Source organism: Monodon monoceros, unplaced genomic scaffold, assembly GCF_005190385.1.
Source record: "Monodon monoceros isolate NGI ecotype Baffin Bay Population unplaced genomic scaffold, NGI_Narwhal_1 Super_Scaffold_18, whole genome shotgun sequence".
In the NCBI taxonomy this organism is placed as follows: Eukaryota; Metazoa; Chordata; class Mammalia; order Artiodactyla; family Monodontidae; genus Monodon; species Monodon monoceros.
Window position 1 is genome coordinate 166,511,009 of NW_021703774.1, and position 16,041 is coordinate 166,527,049.

The 16,041-nt window shown below is 48.0% G+C and overlaps 1 protein-coding gene across 7 annotated transcripts in view; it reads left to right on the forward strand.

The window, feature by feature from the left end:
• Positions 1 to 16,041, forward strand: part of UBR4 (ubiquitin protein ligase E3 component n-recognin 4) — a 125,837-nt gene that overhangs the window by 76,278 nt on the left and 33,518 nt on the right. For all 7 annotated transcript variants that reach the window (XM_029227494.1, XM_029227495.1, XM_029227496.1 and 4 more), the window contains 17 exons: positions 204 to 353; positions 1,612 to 1,839; positions 2,588 to 2,666; positions 3,146 to 3,391; positions 4,722 to 4,890; positions 5,415 to 5,559; positions 6,141 to 6,226; positions 6,943 to 7,030; positions 7,292 to 7,485; positions 9,109 to 9,348; positions 9,748 to 9,886; positions 10,614 to 10,739; positions 10,854 to 10,982; positions 11,761 to 12,104; positions 13,781 to 13,871; positions 14,212 to 14,296; positions 14,476 to 14,603. In XM_029227494.1, coding sequence (XP_029083327.1) covers positions 204 to 353; positions 1,612 to 1,839; positions 2,588 to 2,666; positions 3,146 to 3,391; positions 4,722 to 4,890; positions 5,415 to 5,559; positions 6,141 to 6,226; positions 6,943 to 7,030; positions 7,292 to 7,485; positions 9,109 to 9,348; positions 9,748 to 9,886; positions 10,614 to 10,739; positions 10,854 to 10,982; positions 11,761 to 12,104; positions 13,781 to 13,871; positions 14,212 to 14,296; positions 14,476 to 14,603 — 2,667 coding nt within the window. The remainder of the gene's footprint in view (positions 1 to 203; positions 354 to 1,611; positions 1,840 to 2,587; positions 2,667 to 3,145; positions 3,392 to 4,721; positions 4,891 to 5,414; positions 5,560 to 6,140; positions 6,227 to 6,942; positions 7,031 to 7,291; positions 7,486 to 9,108; positions 9,349 to 9,747; positions 9,887 to 10,613; positions 10,740 to 10,853; positions 10,983 to 11,760; positions 12,105 to 13,780; positions 13,872 to 14,211; positions 14,297 to 14,475; positions 14,604 to 16,041) is intronic.

The following is a 16,041-nucleotide window of genomic DNA, read 5'->3' on the forward strand; positions in this document are numbered from 1 at the left end:
GTAATGAAATTGCCCCCGGGAGCCTGGGGCCTTCCTGGGTTTGTAAACGAAACTATCCGTCAGTGAAGGCTCCAGCTTTGAAAGGTGCCATTTACCATCTCCAACGTGAGGTACTCCTAGTGAGCAATAGACCAGCCTTTTTCCTAACTGTGGTCAGGGGAAATTGTCAGTCACAGGTTCTTATACAAATGTTCTTCTCCCAGGGCCATGCTGCTGATGTGTTTGAGGCCTATACTCAGCTTCTCACAGAGATGGTACTGAGGCTGCCATACCAAATCAAAAAGATCGCTGACACCAATTCTCGAATCCCACCTCCTGTCTTTGATCATTCGTGGTTTTACTTTCTCTCAGAGGTAAGTGAAGGTCCCAGTCGAGGAGAGGACACACCGGCTGTGACTGCCTTTGTGGCTCCCTTGCATCCTAACCGTCATGTGGTATTTCTCCCATCAGAGTCCCTCCCACCATTTAGGTCTTGCCCCTCCAGAGTGTACTATGTGGTGAAACTGTGGAAGATGTGTATCAGAGCAAGCCATCCACTTTAGTGTCCACTTTAGTGTTTGGTTCTCTACACTTACCTTCCCCCACATGTGGTGATAATGGACAAGTTTCATAGTTTGGACTCTGCCTGGAAAACAGAAAGTATGCTGGTTAAATGAACTGAGAGATTTTAATATAGAGAATTGGTTAAGCAGCCACTGAAGAACCGAAAAGATAAAAAGGGCACATTGTGGTAACACAGGGGTGGTAACCGCAGGCAGCAGCCGCCAACAGCCCCCTGAAGGCAGCGGAGAGGCCCGGTGGGGCTGAGGAGGGGCTGCTGCTGCTCGCACCTCAGGAGCTCGGAAGGGGTGTGATGTGGTGGACTCTGGAAGTTCTAAAAGAAGCCGGCGAACAGGACCGCCCGGACCTGGTTTGTCCTTGACTGTTGAAGAGATGCTGGAGGCCGCTAGGGTGAAGGGCTGCTCCTAGGACGGCAGGCAGGTGGGAAGGAGCAAGTCCCTTCTCTCCCTCCTGCCTTTTGGTGTCCCTCCAGTGCTCCCCACTGGCAGAACCTAAGAGGGGACCAGCCGGCAAGAAACAGCGCAGCTAGCTTTAGTTCTGGACTGGACGTCACAGAGCAGGGTGTGGTGGGGTGGCTTTGGAGCCGAGAGGAAATGGCTGAATAACCTGCACAGCAAGCATGAGATGAACTCTGGGAAGAATAATGTTCGCAAACCCCAAACAGCCATTTCAAGTCATGTAGATGGAACAGCGCAGCTTCTTCCCCACCTCTTTTACCTGAAAGAGAGATTCTGAATGTTATTTTTCTTCACACGTTCATTCTGGGTGGGCTGGAGTGCAGACCAGCCTCCTATAGATTCCTAAGTACTCCACGAGCGGTAGCAGGAATGTTGCTCCTTTTCCCTTTTTGACGTTTTTCTTTCTATGCCTTTCTTTCTGCTGGTCCTTGTAAGGAATACTGAAGTTCACCAGGGCCTAGCTTGACTGCAAGGAAGTAGCTTGGTTTGTGTTACCAGTTTTTAGTAACAGCTCATGAAAACCCAAGGCGCTGTGGCTGGTACAGATACAGTTCCAGAGTCATTGACTCTTTGTGTCGTTTCTCCCCTCAAGTACCTGATGATCCAGCAAACTCCATTTGTGCGTCGGCAAGTCCGCAAACTTCTGCTCTTCATCTGTGGGTCAAAGGAGAAATACCGCCAGCTCCGGGATTTGCACACCCTCGACTCCCATGTGCGCGGGATCAAGAAGCTGCTGGAGGAGCAGGGGATCTTCCTCCGGGCAAGTGTGGTTACAGCCAGCTCTGGCTCCGCCCTGCAGTATGACACGCTCATCAGCCTGGTACGGCCGGTGTTGGGGTGGTGTGGTAGGGCAGGGGAGGCTGTGGACGAGGCTCAGCCAAGTAGGTGATAGGATGGAGCAGCACACACAGGGCCTTTTCAGTATTTTGAGAACATCATGGCCAGGGTTGCGAGCAGGATAGATCCATGATACCCAGCTGGGTGCTATACCACATGCAGTTGGCTTCAGGGTCTGCGATTGCCCCTCCCTGGTCCCGCCCCCACCTGGCAGTGGTTCCTCTGTTGTGAGGAGGGGCTTTCTACCAGTGTCATTTGCTCATGTCGTGGACAGGATCAACCCGGGATTTGTGCACCTCTCATTTTTGTCCCTGAATACTAAAGAAATGATGTATTATCGCCTAAGATCAGTTGTTTGACTTTGGGGAGTAAATTGAATATATTGCATAGGAACATCTAGGAAGAACATCTTCAGTGTTAAAGACTCCTAATCCAGTGTTCTTACTATTATGCTTTTAGCAAGAAAAAAATAAACTGGATTGTAGTGTCTTACGTCATGACCTACCATTCCTGCTGCACTATTGAGTGGTCTGAAGAATCCCTGAAAACAAAAGGGCTTTGTGTGGTGGGACGTTGAATGTAGGAGGCTCAGTGTTTGGGCCTTGGCCCCAGGTTCACCGGGGCACTGATCAACCTTGCACAGAGGGCGAGGGTTTGTAGTCCAAAGCTGAGGTGATGACCCCTCAAGACAGCAGGTGTGGGTCGTTTCTGGTGATTGGTTTCCATTTCAGATGGAGCACCTGAAAGCCTGTGCAGAGATTGCTGCCCAGCGAACCATCAACTGGCAGAAATTCTGCATCAAAGATGACTGTAAGCAGTGCTTCTCCTTTTGGTTGCTGTTACTCATTCATTCCTTCAAGAACTGTTCCTCGAAGCCCACTATATGCCAAGCGTTAAACTGGGTTCTAGAGATACAGCCATGAGCAAGATAGACAGAACTCTGCCCAGCAAAGAAGACAAGTAAAAACTTACAAGATTGCTAAGCGTCCATAGACAAAAATGTGGGGTGCGGTGGGACCACAACAAGCATATTGTTGTGGTCAACTACGGAGGAGAATCATCTTCTTCACAGGAGTGGGGGCTGGGAGCCAGCCTCTGTGTAGTTGTTGCAGTACTTGTCAGATATTTCCAAAGAGGGTGTAAATTCTTCTGGGAACTTCCAGCAGAGAACCTGGACAAAGGAGGTGGTGGGAGTAGGGCAGCCCTGGCGTCTGGAGCAGGTGCTCCCGTTCTTGTGTGTGAGTCTCGCAGTTGTGTCAGAGCTGAGCCCCTGTCTCCTCTGCCTGCAGCTGTCCTGTACTTCCTCCTCCAAGTCAGCTTCTTGGTGGATGAGGGGGTGTCTCCGGTGCTGCTGCAGCTGCTCTCCTGTGCTCTGTGCGGCAGCAAAGTCCTCGCTGCGCTGGCGGCCTCGGCAGGGCCCTCCAGTGCTTCCTCCTCCTCAGCCCCTGTGGCCACTGGTTCTGGACAAGCCACAGCACAGTCAAAGTCGTCCACAAAGAAGAGTAAGAAAGAAGAAAAGGAAAAGGAGAAAGAGGGTAAGGGTCACCTTCTTGTCTCAGTGACCAGGGTGATGTGTTCTAGTCTCTCTGAGAGCACATCGTTCATTCTCCTCTTCTTTTTTTTTTTATTAATTTTTATTGGCGTATAGTTGCTTTACAACGTTGTGTTAGTTTCTTGCTGTATTGCAAAGTGAATCAGTCGTACGTATACATATATACCCTTTTGTTTTAGATCTCCTTCCCACTTAGTTCACCACTGAGCATTGAGTAGAGTTCCCTGTGCTATACGGTAGGTTCTCATTAGTTATCTGTTTTACACGTAGTAGTGTATACGTGTCAGTCCCAATCTCCCAGTTCATTGCATTCCCCCCTTCCCCCCTTGGTAACCATAAGTTTGTCATTCTCTTCTTCTGAAAGGTTTTTCATCCTGATTTACAGGGACCTAAAACCCAAATGCCCTCTAGTGTCATTTTCAGTTATGTTGAAGGTGACACCTTAAAGAGTGTGACTTCCGTACCTAGTGTCTGTAACGGGAAAGGTCAAAGTGCACCAAACATTTTTACTAGGCCCAAGTTTCTTTTAATATGAAATAATAACACTTGCTTCGTGGAGAGATTGTCGGTGTTAAATGAAACTATGCTTATAAATGTGCCTTGTAAACTGGTAAATGCTCTACAAATGGACACTGTAGTGAGCTTTAGCTGATTCCTTGCCATCAGAAAGGCAAAAGCGTTTTTCTGCGTTCCTGATTTTCATGGTCCTTGGAGGCCTGAGACAGGTGATTGGTGGAGAGCAGTTGAGGTTCACATTCCCCAATGAATTATTCGGATCCCTCTGTGCCAGTCTGTGGTAATGTTGACTGTTGTAGGTAGCAAACTTTTGAAAGGAAATTCCTTCTCCAATGTGACTACCTTTGTCGGTGCCAGGCTTGTAGAGGTACTTTTTTTGGTAGGATTATTATATCTGGGGCTGACTTTTTGTGTCTCAGTAAACCAACTGAAAGTTTTTGTTTTTTTTTTTTTCCCCTGCGGTACGCGGGCCTCTCACTGTTGTGGCCTCTCCCGTTGCGGAGCACAGGCTCCGGACACGCAGGCCCAGCGGCCATGGTTCACGGGCCCAGCCGCTCCACGGCACACGGGATCCTCCTGGACCGGGGCACGAACCCACGTCCCCTGCATCGGCAGGCGGACTCCCAACCACTGTGCCACCAGGGAAGCCCCTGAAAGTTGTTTTCAAATCATAACCATTTTGGTGAAACTTGAAAACATGGACAGAATTCCCTCTCTTTCCACCTGAGCACTGGCTGTAGGACCCTAGACCACTTTTTCCTACTTTTCAGCCCTTCAGTCCTGCTTTGATCTTGCAGGTGAGAGCTCAGGAAGCCAGGAGGATCAGCTGTGCACAGCTCTGGTGAACCAGCTGAACAAATTTGCAGATAAGGAGACCTTGGTCCAGTTTCTGCGTTGCTTCCTCTTAGAGTCCAATTCTTCCTCGGTGCGCTGGCAGGCCCACTGCCTGACACTGCATATCTACAGGTAGGGTCTGGGGCTTAGTTTTAGCAGACTGTGTGGGTCTGGGACCGGAGTGGGTGATGTATCAACAGTTCTGTCTTGGCTCTATGTTCCATACTCAAGGTCGTGCATACTGTACGTATTTACACCAATCTGAATCCTCTTGACTATTACAGATTTCTTCATTGAGTTATCTGCTTTTTGGCTATTAAACTGATGTCAGAAGCAAGAGATGATCTGTTTTCCACTAAGAAGGCTATGTTTACAAGTTTGTAAAACGACCAGGCTTGACTCTTTAGGGTAACAAAGCTCAGTTTCTGCCATTGAGAGATGTCAGATGATGGGAATAAATCACCTCCTGAAGACAGGAAAGGATCATGCTACATCTGTTAAGGTTGATTGTCAAAAGAACAGTAGAGCCATTCAAACTTAACCCATAGTTGTGGGGAAATAGATACATCTCCAAAACGGTACCTGGGCCTTGTTGATAAATAAAGGAACCTCAGGGTTTTCTGCTGCTTATAATATGAACTGTCATTTATCTACAGAAACTCTAGCAAATCTCAACAGGAGCTCCTGCTAGATCTGATGTGGTCTATATGGCCAGAACTCCCAGCCTATGGTCGTAAGGCTGCCCAATTTGTGGACCTACTAGGATATTTCTCCTTGAAAACCCCACAAACAGAGAAGAAGGTAACAGATGATTGACGGTTGGAGAGGCTAACTTGCCACATTTTAACCTTTTTTATCTTGAGTTAAGAACGTTACGATCAACCCACATGGGAGTACATATATGAAATCTCTTTTAAGTATATATTAAGCACTCCCAGTATGTATGCCACCTAGATAATAGATACTAGCAAATAAGTATCGTCTGAATTTGGCTTAGCCAGTAGAAGCAGATAAAGTGGGGAAGAAAATGCAACTCATTAAAGTTGCTTGGGAAAGAAAGTGCTCCTCTGGGTTTCCTGGCAGTCCTGATCACATATCCAACGTGTTTTTGCAATTAGATAACCATTTCATGGCTTCTCCATAATAATAAAATTTCTCTTCCTCCACAAGGTATAGAAAGAGGGGCTGTCACTAAGATCGTGGAAACTACTAAAGAAGATAGAATCCTTTAAATGACTAGGAGTTAGGCTCAGCTTTGTTTGATTCTGAATGAGGGCTGCTACTTCTAGGGCGGTATCAGCTAGAAAGCAGAGGAAAAGTCTTTGCCAGTAAGACTTTCCCTTGGGCTTTAATTCTGGTCCTATATTGACTTCTGTTTTCAGTTGAAAGAATATTCACAGAAGGCTGTGGAGATTCTTCGTACTCAGAACCACATTCTTACCAACCATCCCAACTCCAACATTTACAAGTGAGTTTTGTTCTGCTTTCTTCCTGTTTGAAGCTCGGTCAACAGTCCAGTTGCTATTTCCACATTGATTGGCTCTTATTTATGAATCAATACGCTCCTGTCTAGTTGGTCTTTGAATCCCTCCCTTGTAGTTGGGGCCTTGTGCATAGAAGGTGCTCAAAATGTAACTGCTGAATTAGGGTTTGGTAAGCAATGATTTAAGAAGGTCTCTAGTTTTCAAGGGTCTAAGTGTAAATCACATAAGGCAAGTTTACAGAAATGGCTGCATTAAAAAAAAAAAAAAAACTTTGGAAGACACTGTTGTTTAAACTGTCAGTTTATTATTTCCCTGGTTTATTAGTGACTGTTCTTTTTTTTCCTCCAAACTTTATTGGGGTATAATTTACATACAACAAAATTTACGCATTACAAGTGTACAATTCAGTGATTTTTAGTAAATTTAATTGTGGCTCTTCTTTGAGTCAAATTTTAATGTAACATTTAGGATTCCTGTGACCTCAGAACAGCTCAGAAATAGGGAACGTCTAAGGTCACTCAGTTGAAATTCCCTTCCTGTGACTTAACTCTGTTGGGATTTCTCACATTTCCTTGTGTTCTCACTAGAGTGGAGCTTGCCTTGGGGAATATTGAGCCATGGTTTTCTCATGGCTTCTTTGTGAAGCTCCATGCTTTCTAAAATGAAAATCTCCTTATGTTAAGACTGCTTTCTTCCTTAGCACCTTGTCTGGCCTAGTGGAGTTTGATGGCTATTACCTGGAGAGTGATCCCTGCCTGGTGTGTAATAATCCAGAAGTGCCGTTTTGTGTAAGTGACATCTTTAACATGGACAGTCCCGAGACTTACAGGGCCAGTGGGTTTCTTGTTTTTAGAGGTTGATTATTACTGCATAGGCATCCCTCTCCCAGTGGTTGGTTGCAGTTGTATTAATCCTTACCTGCCCTGATACCTTAAATAGAAACTTCATCCATGGGTGAAGAGTGGGTTACACTGATGAGTTTTGAAGAGGACAGGGTGAGCCGTTAGCCTTGAACTAACACACTGTTTTGTGTTTACTTTTGCATTTAGTATATCAAGCTGTCTTCCATTAAAGTGGACACAAGGTACACCACCACCCAGCAGGTTGTGAAGCTCATTGGCAGCCACACCATCAGCAAAGTGACGGTGAAAATTGGGGACCTGAAACGGACCAAGATGGTGCGGACTATCAACCTCTATTACAACAACCGAACTGTGCAGGCCATCGTGGAGCTGAAAAACAAGTACGGGCTTTTCAGACCTGGGGAGGGGCAGCAGGCTTATGAGGCTCAATACCAGTTGTTGCCTTTGATTGCTGGAATCAGGTAAAGCAGCACATTCCTGGAGGCCTAGTATGTCCTCTTGCCTCCTTAGGTCATGGCTGAAGGACACAGGTGAAACACCAGTTCTTAAGGATGCTGACGAAAACTATTTTGAAATTATGTCCCAGGGATCCCTCAGAGTCTAAGATCTTCAACAGCCTGAAAGGAAGCTGAGTGAGGGGGACTCTAGGCTTCTCATACCCATGTTAACTAGAGCGGTTCTATTTTTAGATAGACGATTCTATAGGGGAAGTGGTTGTTTCTTGGATTAAGACACTGTTCTCTTGTTCACAGAGCAGGCAGTATTTCTCAAGGAGGTTCTCTAGTTTGAAGTCCTTCCATTTCTGCATGGTGCATTCCCTCTACATATGCTGATGTTGGATCTTTCTAGATTATCTGTCCCAACATCTGAATCTCAAGGCATGTTGTATATGGGCCAAAGAAGACACTAGCATGGGTTATATAGTGTCAACTTTTACAGAGACAGACCACTTGTTGTTGAAGACTCAGGCATTTATGTTGGGCAGAGAATATAAGTAGTTGCTACTTGAATGTTTAGACCTACAGGGAGTGCTGCTCTGTGCATAGAATGGAAGTGTTGGTATTACTCTAAAGGTAGCATAAAGCTAGCATGTACCACATGAACAAATGGCCACAGGAGCTCTGCTTAAAGGAAGTTTTTTCTTTGTCGTTTGAAAAGCATAGTTAACATTGATGATCTGCAAGTAGAAGCTGCTCATTGGGATGACCCAGTTCCCTCTGGAGAAGGTGGATTTGATTTTCCGTTGTGTAGAGTCAGCGTAGCTGCTGGTAAAGACCTCAGACTCTGGAATGAGACTGTGGGTTCACATCCCTTGTAGAATTTACGTAGCCTCAGTTTCCTTAACTGTAAAATGTAAAAAAGTTTCCTTAACTGTAAAAATAACACACTTTCAGGGTGTTATTTTAAGGATTAAATGTGTTAGTATATGTGAAGTGCTGAGAACAGAGCCTGACGCATAGTAAGAGCTCAGTAAATATTAGCTCTAATCGTATTCATATAATTACCTCTAAATTATCCCATGCCTTTACTCTTTCTGACTCTACTTGGCACTTGGTCCGGATCCTGGTATGTCCCTCTGCCTCTCTAAAGCAACCTGAGTGTTATCCTTCCAAGGTAGTTGTCTTGATAGGAACTCATGGCAGTCATCATCACGGTACCTCTTGGGATTCCAGGCTTCAGCGTGGCATGCTCTTGGAGTTAATATCTTCCCTTGATGTGCATTCCCTTGTTTTTCTGGAGTATCAAAAATTATCGTATATAATGTCTTAAAGCACCTGTATGTTCTCCCCCCCCCCTTTTTTTTAAGAGAGAAAGAATAGAGGAAACATTTTTTAAATTAAGTTGCTTTTATTTGCCAGATTTCCTTTCCTTAGACTTAATTGCCTTAGAAGAATAGGTAGGGACAGTCTTCTCTTCGTCTCATCAGACTGTCACTGCTGAGGGTCTTGTGAGAGAGAGGCTCTTAGGCCATCTGCCCCTCTGTCTGACACTGTCTCTCCTAGGCCGGCTCGCTGGCACAAAGCCAAGAAGGTTCAGCTGACCCCCGGGCAGACAGAGGTGAAGATCGACCTGCCTTTGCCAATAGTGGCTTCCAACCTGATGATTGAGTTTGCAGACTTCTATGAAAACTATCAGGCCTCCACGGAGACCCTGCAGTGCCCACGCTGTAGTGCCTCAGTCCCTGCCAACCCAGGGGTCTGCGGCAACTGTGGAGAGAATGTCTACCAGTGTCACAAATGCAGGTAAGTGAGTGGTTGTCACCCAGGCCAGGCACATTCCTTGTATTTTTCTGTAAGAGTCTCCTTGTGCTCAATTTCATTGTGTGGTGCCCTCATAATAACTACAGGATTATGGGTATGTAGAGTGCAGAGTGGGAGGGAAGGGGAAGAGTGGGGGGTGTGTGGGCGTGCGCATGCATGTGAATTCACGAGACCATCCAGTGGTGGGTGGTGCTGGGGTCCCTAGGTTTGGTTCTGGGTCTCCCTTTCTTGTTACCTGGTTGCTTAAGTCATCCTCGCCTATTTGCTGCTGCCCCTCCGAGAGTCCCTGCAATAGTTTGCAGTGTATAGATGTGGCGTGGTCCATCTCCCCTCCCTACAAATCCTCTGCTGCCCCCTGACCCAATCACTATGGTTTTTCAGATCCATCAACTATGATGAAAAGGACCCCTTCCTGTGCAATGCCTGTGGCTTCTGTAAATACGCTCGCTTCGACTTCATGCTCTATGCCAAGCCTTGCTGTGCAGTGGATCCCATTGAGAATGAAGAAGACCGGAAGAAGGTAAGGCCGCATCCGTCCGAGACTCAGGCAGGGCTTTGATCTGAGCTGTGGACTGAGCTGATGTGGGGAGTGTGCTTTTCCTTCTAGCTGAAGTTTTCTCAACTCAGCACTGTTTTCAGGGCTCAGCTTTTGAGTGGCAACAAATAAGACAGATATATTGGAACACATGGTTTGTGTAGGATTTTGGAGACATATTAATTAAACTAGAATATCTCAAGCGACAAATGACAAGATTTGGAAAGGCAGATAGAAGTTGGGTGACTTGCCCTGCATTTGTTCCACAGGCTGCTTCAAATTGCAGCTGCTGGCCTTCCCTCATTGTTGGCTTGTCCAGGGGCTAGTTCTCTGCCAGCCTGATGTGGTGGGACTGGATATGGGAGGACAGGGAAGAGGGGGCAACTGTCAGGATAGTCACTAGCAGCAGCAGCCTGGCAAAGCAAAAGAACACCTGGCTTTGGAGTCAGAAGATTGAAAGTTCCAGTTCCACCTGTGCTTTTTAGTACTGTGTGACCTGGCCTAAGTCACTGCTCTCAGCATTGTTTATTTATACGTATATCGTATACGTTGTGTATTATTGAAAATAACATACCCTCCCCACAGGATTATTGTGAAGAATAGAAATAACGTATGAAACACAGTACCTGACCTAGAGGTCCCTGACCGGTCACTCAGGGAAAATCTTCATGCTGACGAGCCTTCACGCATGCCCCTGTCTCTTCCTGTCTAGGCTGTTTCCAACATTAACACACTTCTGGACAAAGCTGATCGAGTGTATCACCAGCTGATGGGACATCGGCCACAGCTGGAGAACCTGCTCTGCAAAGTGAACGAGGCAGCTCCTGAAAAGCCGCAGGTAGTCCAAAGCTGGAGGGACATTTGGAGAGGGTTCTGGATCAGAAGCAGAAGACTAGCCCCTGGGTGAGGCCATCTCATGGTGGAAGGCTGACAGCTTCCCTCTTGGTTGCAGGATGACTCGGGGACGGCTGGGGGCATCAGTTCCACCTCAGCCAGTGTGAACCGGTACATCCTGCAGTTGGCTCAGGAGTACTGTGGAGACTGCAAGAACTCTTTCGATGAACTCTCCAAAATCATCCAGGTAGAGAAACGGGAGCAGCTGGACAGTGTGCTTTGTCGTGTGTTATCGATGTCGTTTCCAAAGCAGTTCTTTGCTCTCCCCCAGCAGCTCAGCTCCGGGGGTGCCCTTGCCCAGCCGCATAGCTTCTCACCCACAGCGGTTTTGGGTGCTCGGTAGAGAGCTGAGTTCATTCCGGAAAACAGAATAACGGAGATTATTATAGATGTGTTTTTCTTGACCATTCACAGCCCATCTTTTAGTAGAGGGGTTAACTGGTTTTAAAAAAATAAGATGCCAAGATTTTGTTCCTGTTTTTTCTGATAGACATGTTTGCAGGCTTGAAGGGTAGGGCACACCAACTCCAGTCAACCAGGGTGGGCCATACGGTGGATGGCATGTTACAGACCCCACCCCCATGGGAGGGAAGGCTAGCCGCAGACAAGAGGAGCCAGGGTCCTTGTCCCTTAAGTTGCTGGTGTGCCATCTTTGCTACACGTGCCTACGTTCCTGACTTTGTTCTTTATGAGACAGTGTTACGTGGGAGTTAAGGGCGTGGGCCTGTGATCAGAGGCTGAGTTCTAACTCTGTCACTTACTTTGGTCAAGCCAACCCCTCTAAGCTTGTTTCCTCCTCTATAAAGTGGGGATAAAGTATCTAACTGGTAAGGTTATCAAAAGGGCTAAATTAGATCATGCATGTAAAGTGTTTTTTCAAACCAAAGCTGATTTCTAGTTAACTTCCTCTTTTTCTTTATTTTAATTGCTGATTTCTTTCTCCTTTGTCTTTTTTTTTTCCTTAGAAAGTTTTTGCTTCACGCAAAGAGTTGCTGGAATACGACCTGCAGCAGAGGGAAGCAGCCACCAAATCATCTCGGACCTCCGTGCAGCCCACCTTCACTGCCAGCCAGTACCGCGCCTTGTCCGTCCTGGGCTGTGGCCACACATCCTCCACCAAGTGCTACGGCTGCGCCTCGGCTGTCACAGAGCACTGTATCACCCTGCTCCGGGCCCTGGCCACCAACCCCGCCCTGAGGCACATCCTCGTCTCCCAGGGCCTCATCAGGGAGCTCTTTGATTATAATCTTCGCAGAGGCTCTGCGGCCATGCGGGAGGAGGTCCGCCAGCTCATGTGCCTCCTGACCCGGTCAGAGCTTGCGCCGTGGTGACGGGGGCCGGTCATGCCTGCTCGTGCTTTGGTGGGGGCGGCAGCGGTGCTGGGAGCACCAGAGGGTGCACGGAACCGTGCTTCTCCCTGCCAAACAGCTTCGCTAGCTTATAATAGAGAAAAAAAATGGGAAGAGGTCCTGGGTATAGCTGAACAAACTTGGGGAGCATTTGAAGCCCGGGTTTCCGTGTAGATAGTATGTTTGGCTTGTACTTGGTTGGTACCGGTGGGGTTTCCTGAGGAAGCGGTTTCTGAGTTTTGGTGAGGGAGGAGAAGGGTGCATCGGGGCACTTGGACTCAAGACTCACACAGAAGAAGACAGTTGGAGCAGTGGAGCCTAGGGATTAAGAGCTTGGATCTGGATCAGAAAGACCCAGTATCGGATATTTTGTACTATGTGCCTTGGACACATTTCTTAACTTCTCTGAGCCTAAGGTTTCCTTATCTGAGAAATACTGACAGTGGCAAATACCTTAAAGTCTTGTGGTGAGGATAGACTAACATAATTCATGCAAGTAATAACTCATATTTGTGGAGTACTTAGTCTGTGCTCATACAGTACCCACAGCTGGATTTGGATTATTTACTGAGTATGTTGCATAAGTTCTGGAACGTGTTAGCTGGTTGGTAAGTATTACTTGCTGTATTATTTATTCACTCATCTAACAAATATTTACTGAGCATCTGCTGAATGCTGGGCCCCGTTCTAAACTCTGAGGGTACAGTGGTAGATGAAACAAAGTCCCCGCACTCACGGAGCTTACGTTCTAGAGGGGAGGAGGGCAGTAAACAGGTAATTACACGGTACAGTGTCAGGAGATTAGATGTGAAGAGCGGTACAGCTGGGATGGCAACTCTGATTGTGGGTGGGGTTGCTGCAGAGGATAAAGTGGTCAAGGACGATCTCTGAGGGGTGATACTTGAGCAGAGCCCTGTGTGAGGTGAGGGGGCAAGTCACGCAGATACTGAAGGCGTGGGCTACACACAGAGGAAATGGCAAGTGTCAGGAGGAGAGGCAGGGGTGTGCCCGGGGTGTGAGGGGCGGGGGAGCCCTTGTGCATGGAGTGAAGGATACCAGTGGGGGAACAAAGGGGAGGGGATTTAGTGAGAGATCGCCAGGGCCCTGATCCTGTAGGGTCTCGTAGGCCATTGTAAGGACTTGGATTTTATTCAAGACACGTTGGGAAGCAAGAAAGGGATGTGACACAATTTGTGGGGTTTTTTTATTATTAAGATATACATTATTACAAAGGGACATAGATGGGAAATGTGGATGCCTTGTGGGAAATGAAGTGAGGGCAGTTGGCGAAGATGAGGAAAGAGTTGTGGCCAAGGCTGAGAGTGGACACCTAGATTCTGGAGACTGACACACCAGGCAGTGTCTGGGGGCTGTGCAGCCTGGGATGTGGGCTGGGGAGAAAATCCCCCGTGTGTCAGTGCTGCTCTGTTCTCAGTCGGCGTCTCCTCCCAGGAAAGGCGGCTGGGGCCTGCCCTTTTTATTACATAGCGGGGTTTTGTGGGGCTAGTGTGTCTTCTTGCCCCTGGGAAGGCTGGGTAGCCCTAGACATTGATTTCCTTTTCTCTGGGCTCCTTCAAGTGCAAAGGAGGGACACAGCCAATGGTGAATAACAGGACTCCTTTCTCTGCTTCCCTAGGGACAATCCAGAGGCCACCCAGCAAATGAACGACCTGATTATTGGCAAAGTCTCCACAGCCCTGAAGGGCCACTGGGCCAACCCTGATCTGGTGAGCAGGCTGGCCGTCTCCTCACTCTCTGCCTTCATTCGCTCGGCTTCGTCCCCGCTGGTCTCGTTTGCAGAGACGAGAGGGAGGGAGGGAGCGGCACGTTTGCAGAGCTCGTGTCCCACAAAGATTTTCCCAGGTCAGAGTCAGCCTCAGAGAGAAGAGAAATGAGTGGTTGGCCCTGTGGAGGGTCTCCCATCTCTCCGCTGTCTCTCTGATGGTCCACCTGTGACCAGACGTTCTAATGCCGAGTCCCTGGATCTGAGCATGGACGTGAGCCCTAGTCCTGGGATTGACCCTGCAGACCCTCCTCTACTCATGTCTCTTCCTGTTGGCCTTCTAGGCAAGTAGCCTTCAGTATGAAATGCTGTTGCTGACAGACTCTATCTCGAAGGAGGACAGCTGCTGGGAGCTCCGCTTACGCTGTGGTGAGTTTGGGGGGACGTCTGGTTAGCAGCTCGCCAGAGAAAGGAGAGGAGGCTTCAGGGCGCAGTCCTAGGCGCAGGGCGGGAGAGGGCAGGGGAAGCTGTGCTTGGGCAGCCTTGCCACGGCAGGCGTGATGTGCTCTGTGATCACGTGTGACTCTGCCTTTCCTTCCTCTGCCCAGCACTCAGCCTTTTCCTCATGGCCGTGAACATTAAGACTCCCGTGGTGGTCGAGAACATCACCCTCATGTGCCTGCGGATCTTGCAGAAGCTGATTAAACCGCCTGCTCCCACCAGCAAGAAGAACAAGGTCCGGGGCCGAGAGGGAGGGCGGGGTGCAGGCCCCGGCCAGCACCTGACCTGCCTCTAAAGGCCTCTGCTCACCTGAACTCGCTCTCCCTGGGCGGTACCGATGCTTCCTTTGCGGCAGTTCAGCAGAGATGGGTTGGGGTTTTTGAGAAGGAAGGTTTCTCAGAGGGAACTCAAGAGAAAAACAAACACAGAAATACAAACGCATAGAACAAAGTGGTTAGCCGTGGAGGACTGCCTCTTTCTCCGGTCCCCGTCAGATGACTCGCAGCTCCCAGAGGGCACAGTGTTCTTTCCTACCCCTGTGCCTTTGTACATGCAGTTTTGCGCAGTGGTGGAAGTCCTGGGCTCTGAGGCAGACCTCTTGATTTCAAATCCCAGCTCTTCCATTCACTAGCACTGTGACTTGGGCACGTTATTTAACTTAGGTTGCTTGGTTACCCCATCTATAAAATGGGAATACAGTTTCCACCTGAAGTGTTGGGAAGAATAAATGACTTAATGCAGATCAAGTGCTCAGAGCAGTGCCTGGCCCATGTTAATCCTTAATAACTGTTACTTGTGGCTGTATGGTGTCTCCTCTGCCTGGAATGCTCCCCTTCATTTTGTCAGCTGCTCCTTCAATTAACCAGTTCTCTGCTAGGCTGGCTATGAGCTCCTCGAATCCAGGGATTGTCTTACTAAGATGTTTTTATGTCCAGTGCATAGCGTGGTATCTAGCATTATAATAGCCACTCAGCAAATCATTGTTAAGTGAATGAATAAAGCCAAGTTTTTAATCCTAAAATGGCCTAGCCACAGATGAACTTGCTTACACCAGTCAGGCCGTAATTCTTTCCCTCGGCCGTGCCTGAGGCCGTCAGTGCCTCTTATCCACCTTTGTAGTCCTTGGGCCATTCTCCTTCCTGCTCCATCCTGATGGAATCCCTTGGTGGGAAACGAAGTCTTCATTGTAGGATTCTGAGTAGTAAGCAGTAGGGAGGAAGCTGGGCAATGAACAGTTTACTCTGTTTCCGTTCCCTGGTCTGCCCGGACAGTCCTCAGAAAAGACCCCCCTTCCTTCCCTTTGATGAAGGTTTACTTCGCCTCAGAGCTAAGTCTCAGCAAATAAAAATTGGTTCTTGATTGAAAAGAGGAACCTCATCCCCACGTAACTGTCATTTTTCCCACAGTGTGAGGTAAAAGATTTCCACAGGGTTCTTGCTCTCTGAGCACTGAAGCCTCACATTTTGCTTAGTTTTAGCCTAAAGAGAGCAGCAGTTCTCAAAGTTTGGCTCATAGATCCCTGGGTGTTCCCAAGACTCCCAGGGAATCTGTGAGGTCAACATTGCTTTCATAATTACCCTAAGACATGATTTGCCCTCTTCACTGTTTCGTGGCGTTTGTGCTGATGGTGCCAAGTCAGTGATGGTGAGGCCACTGGAGGCTTAGCACGAAGA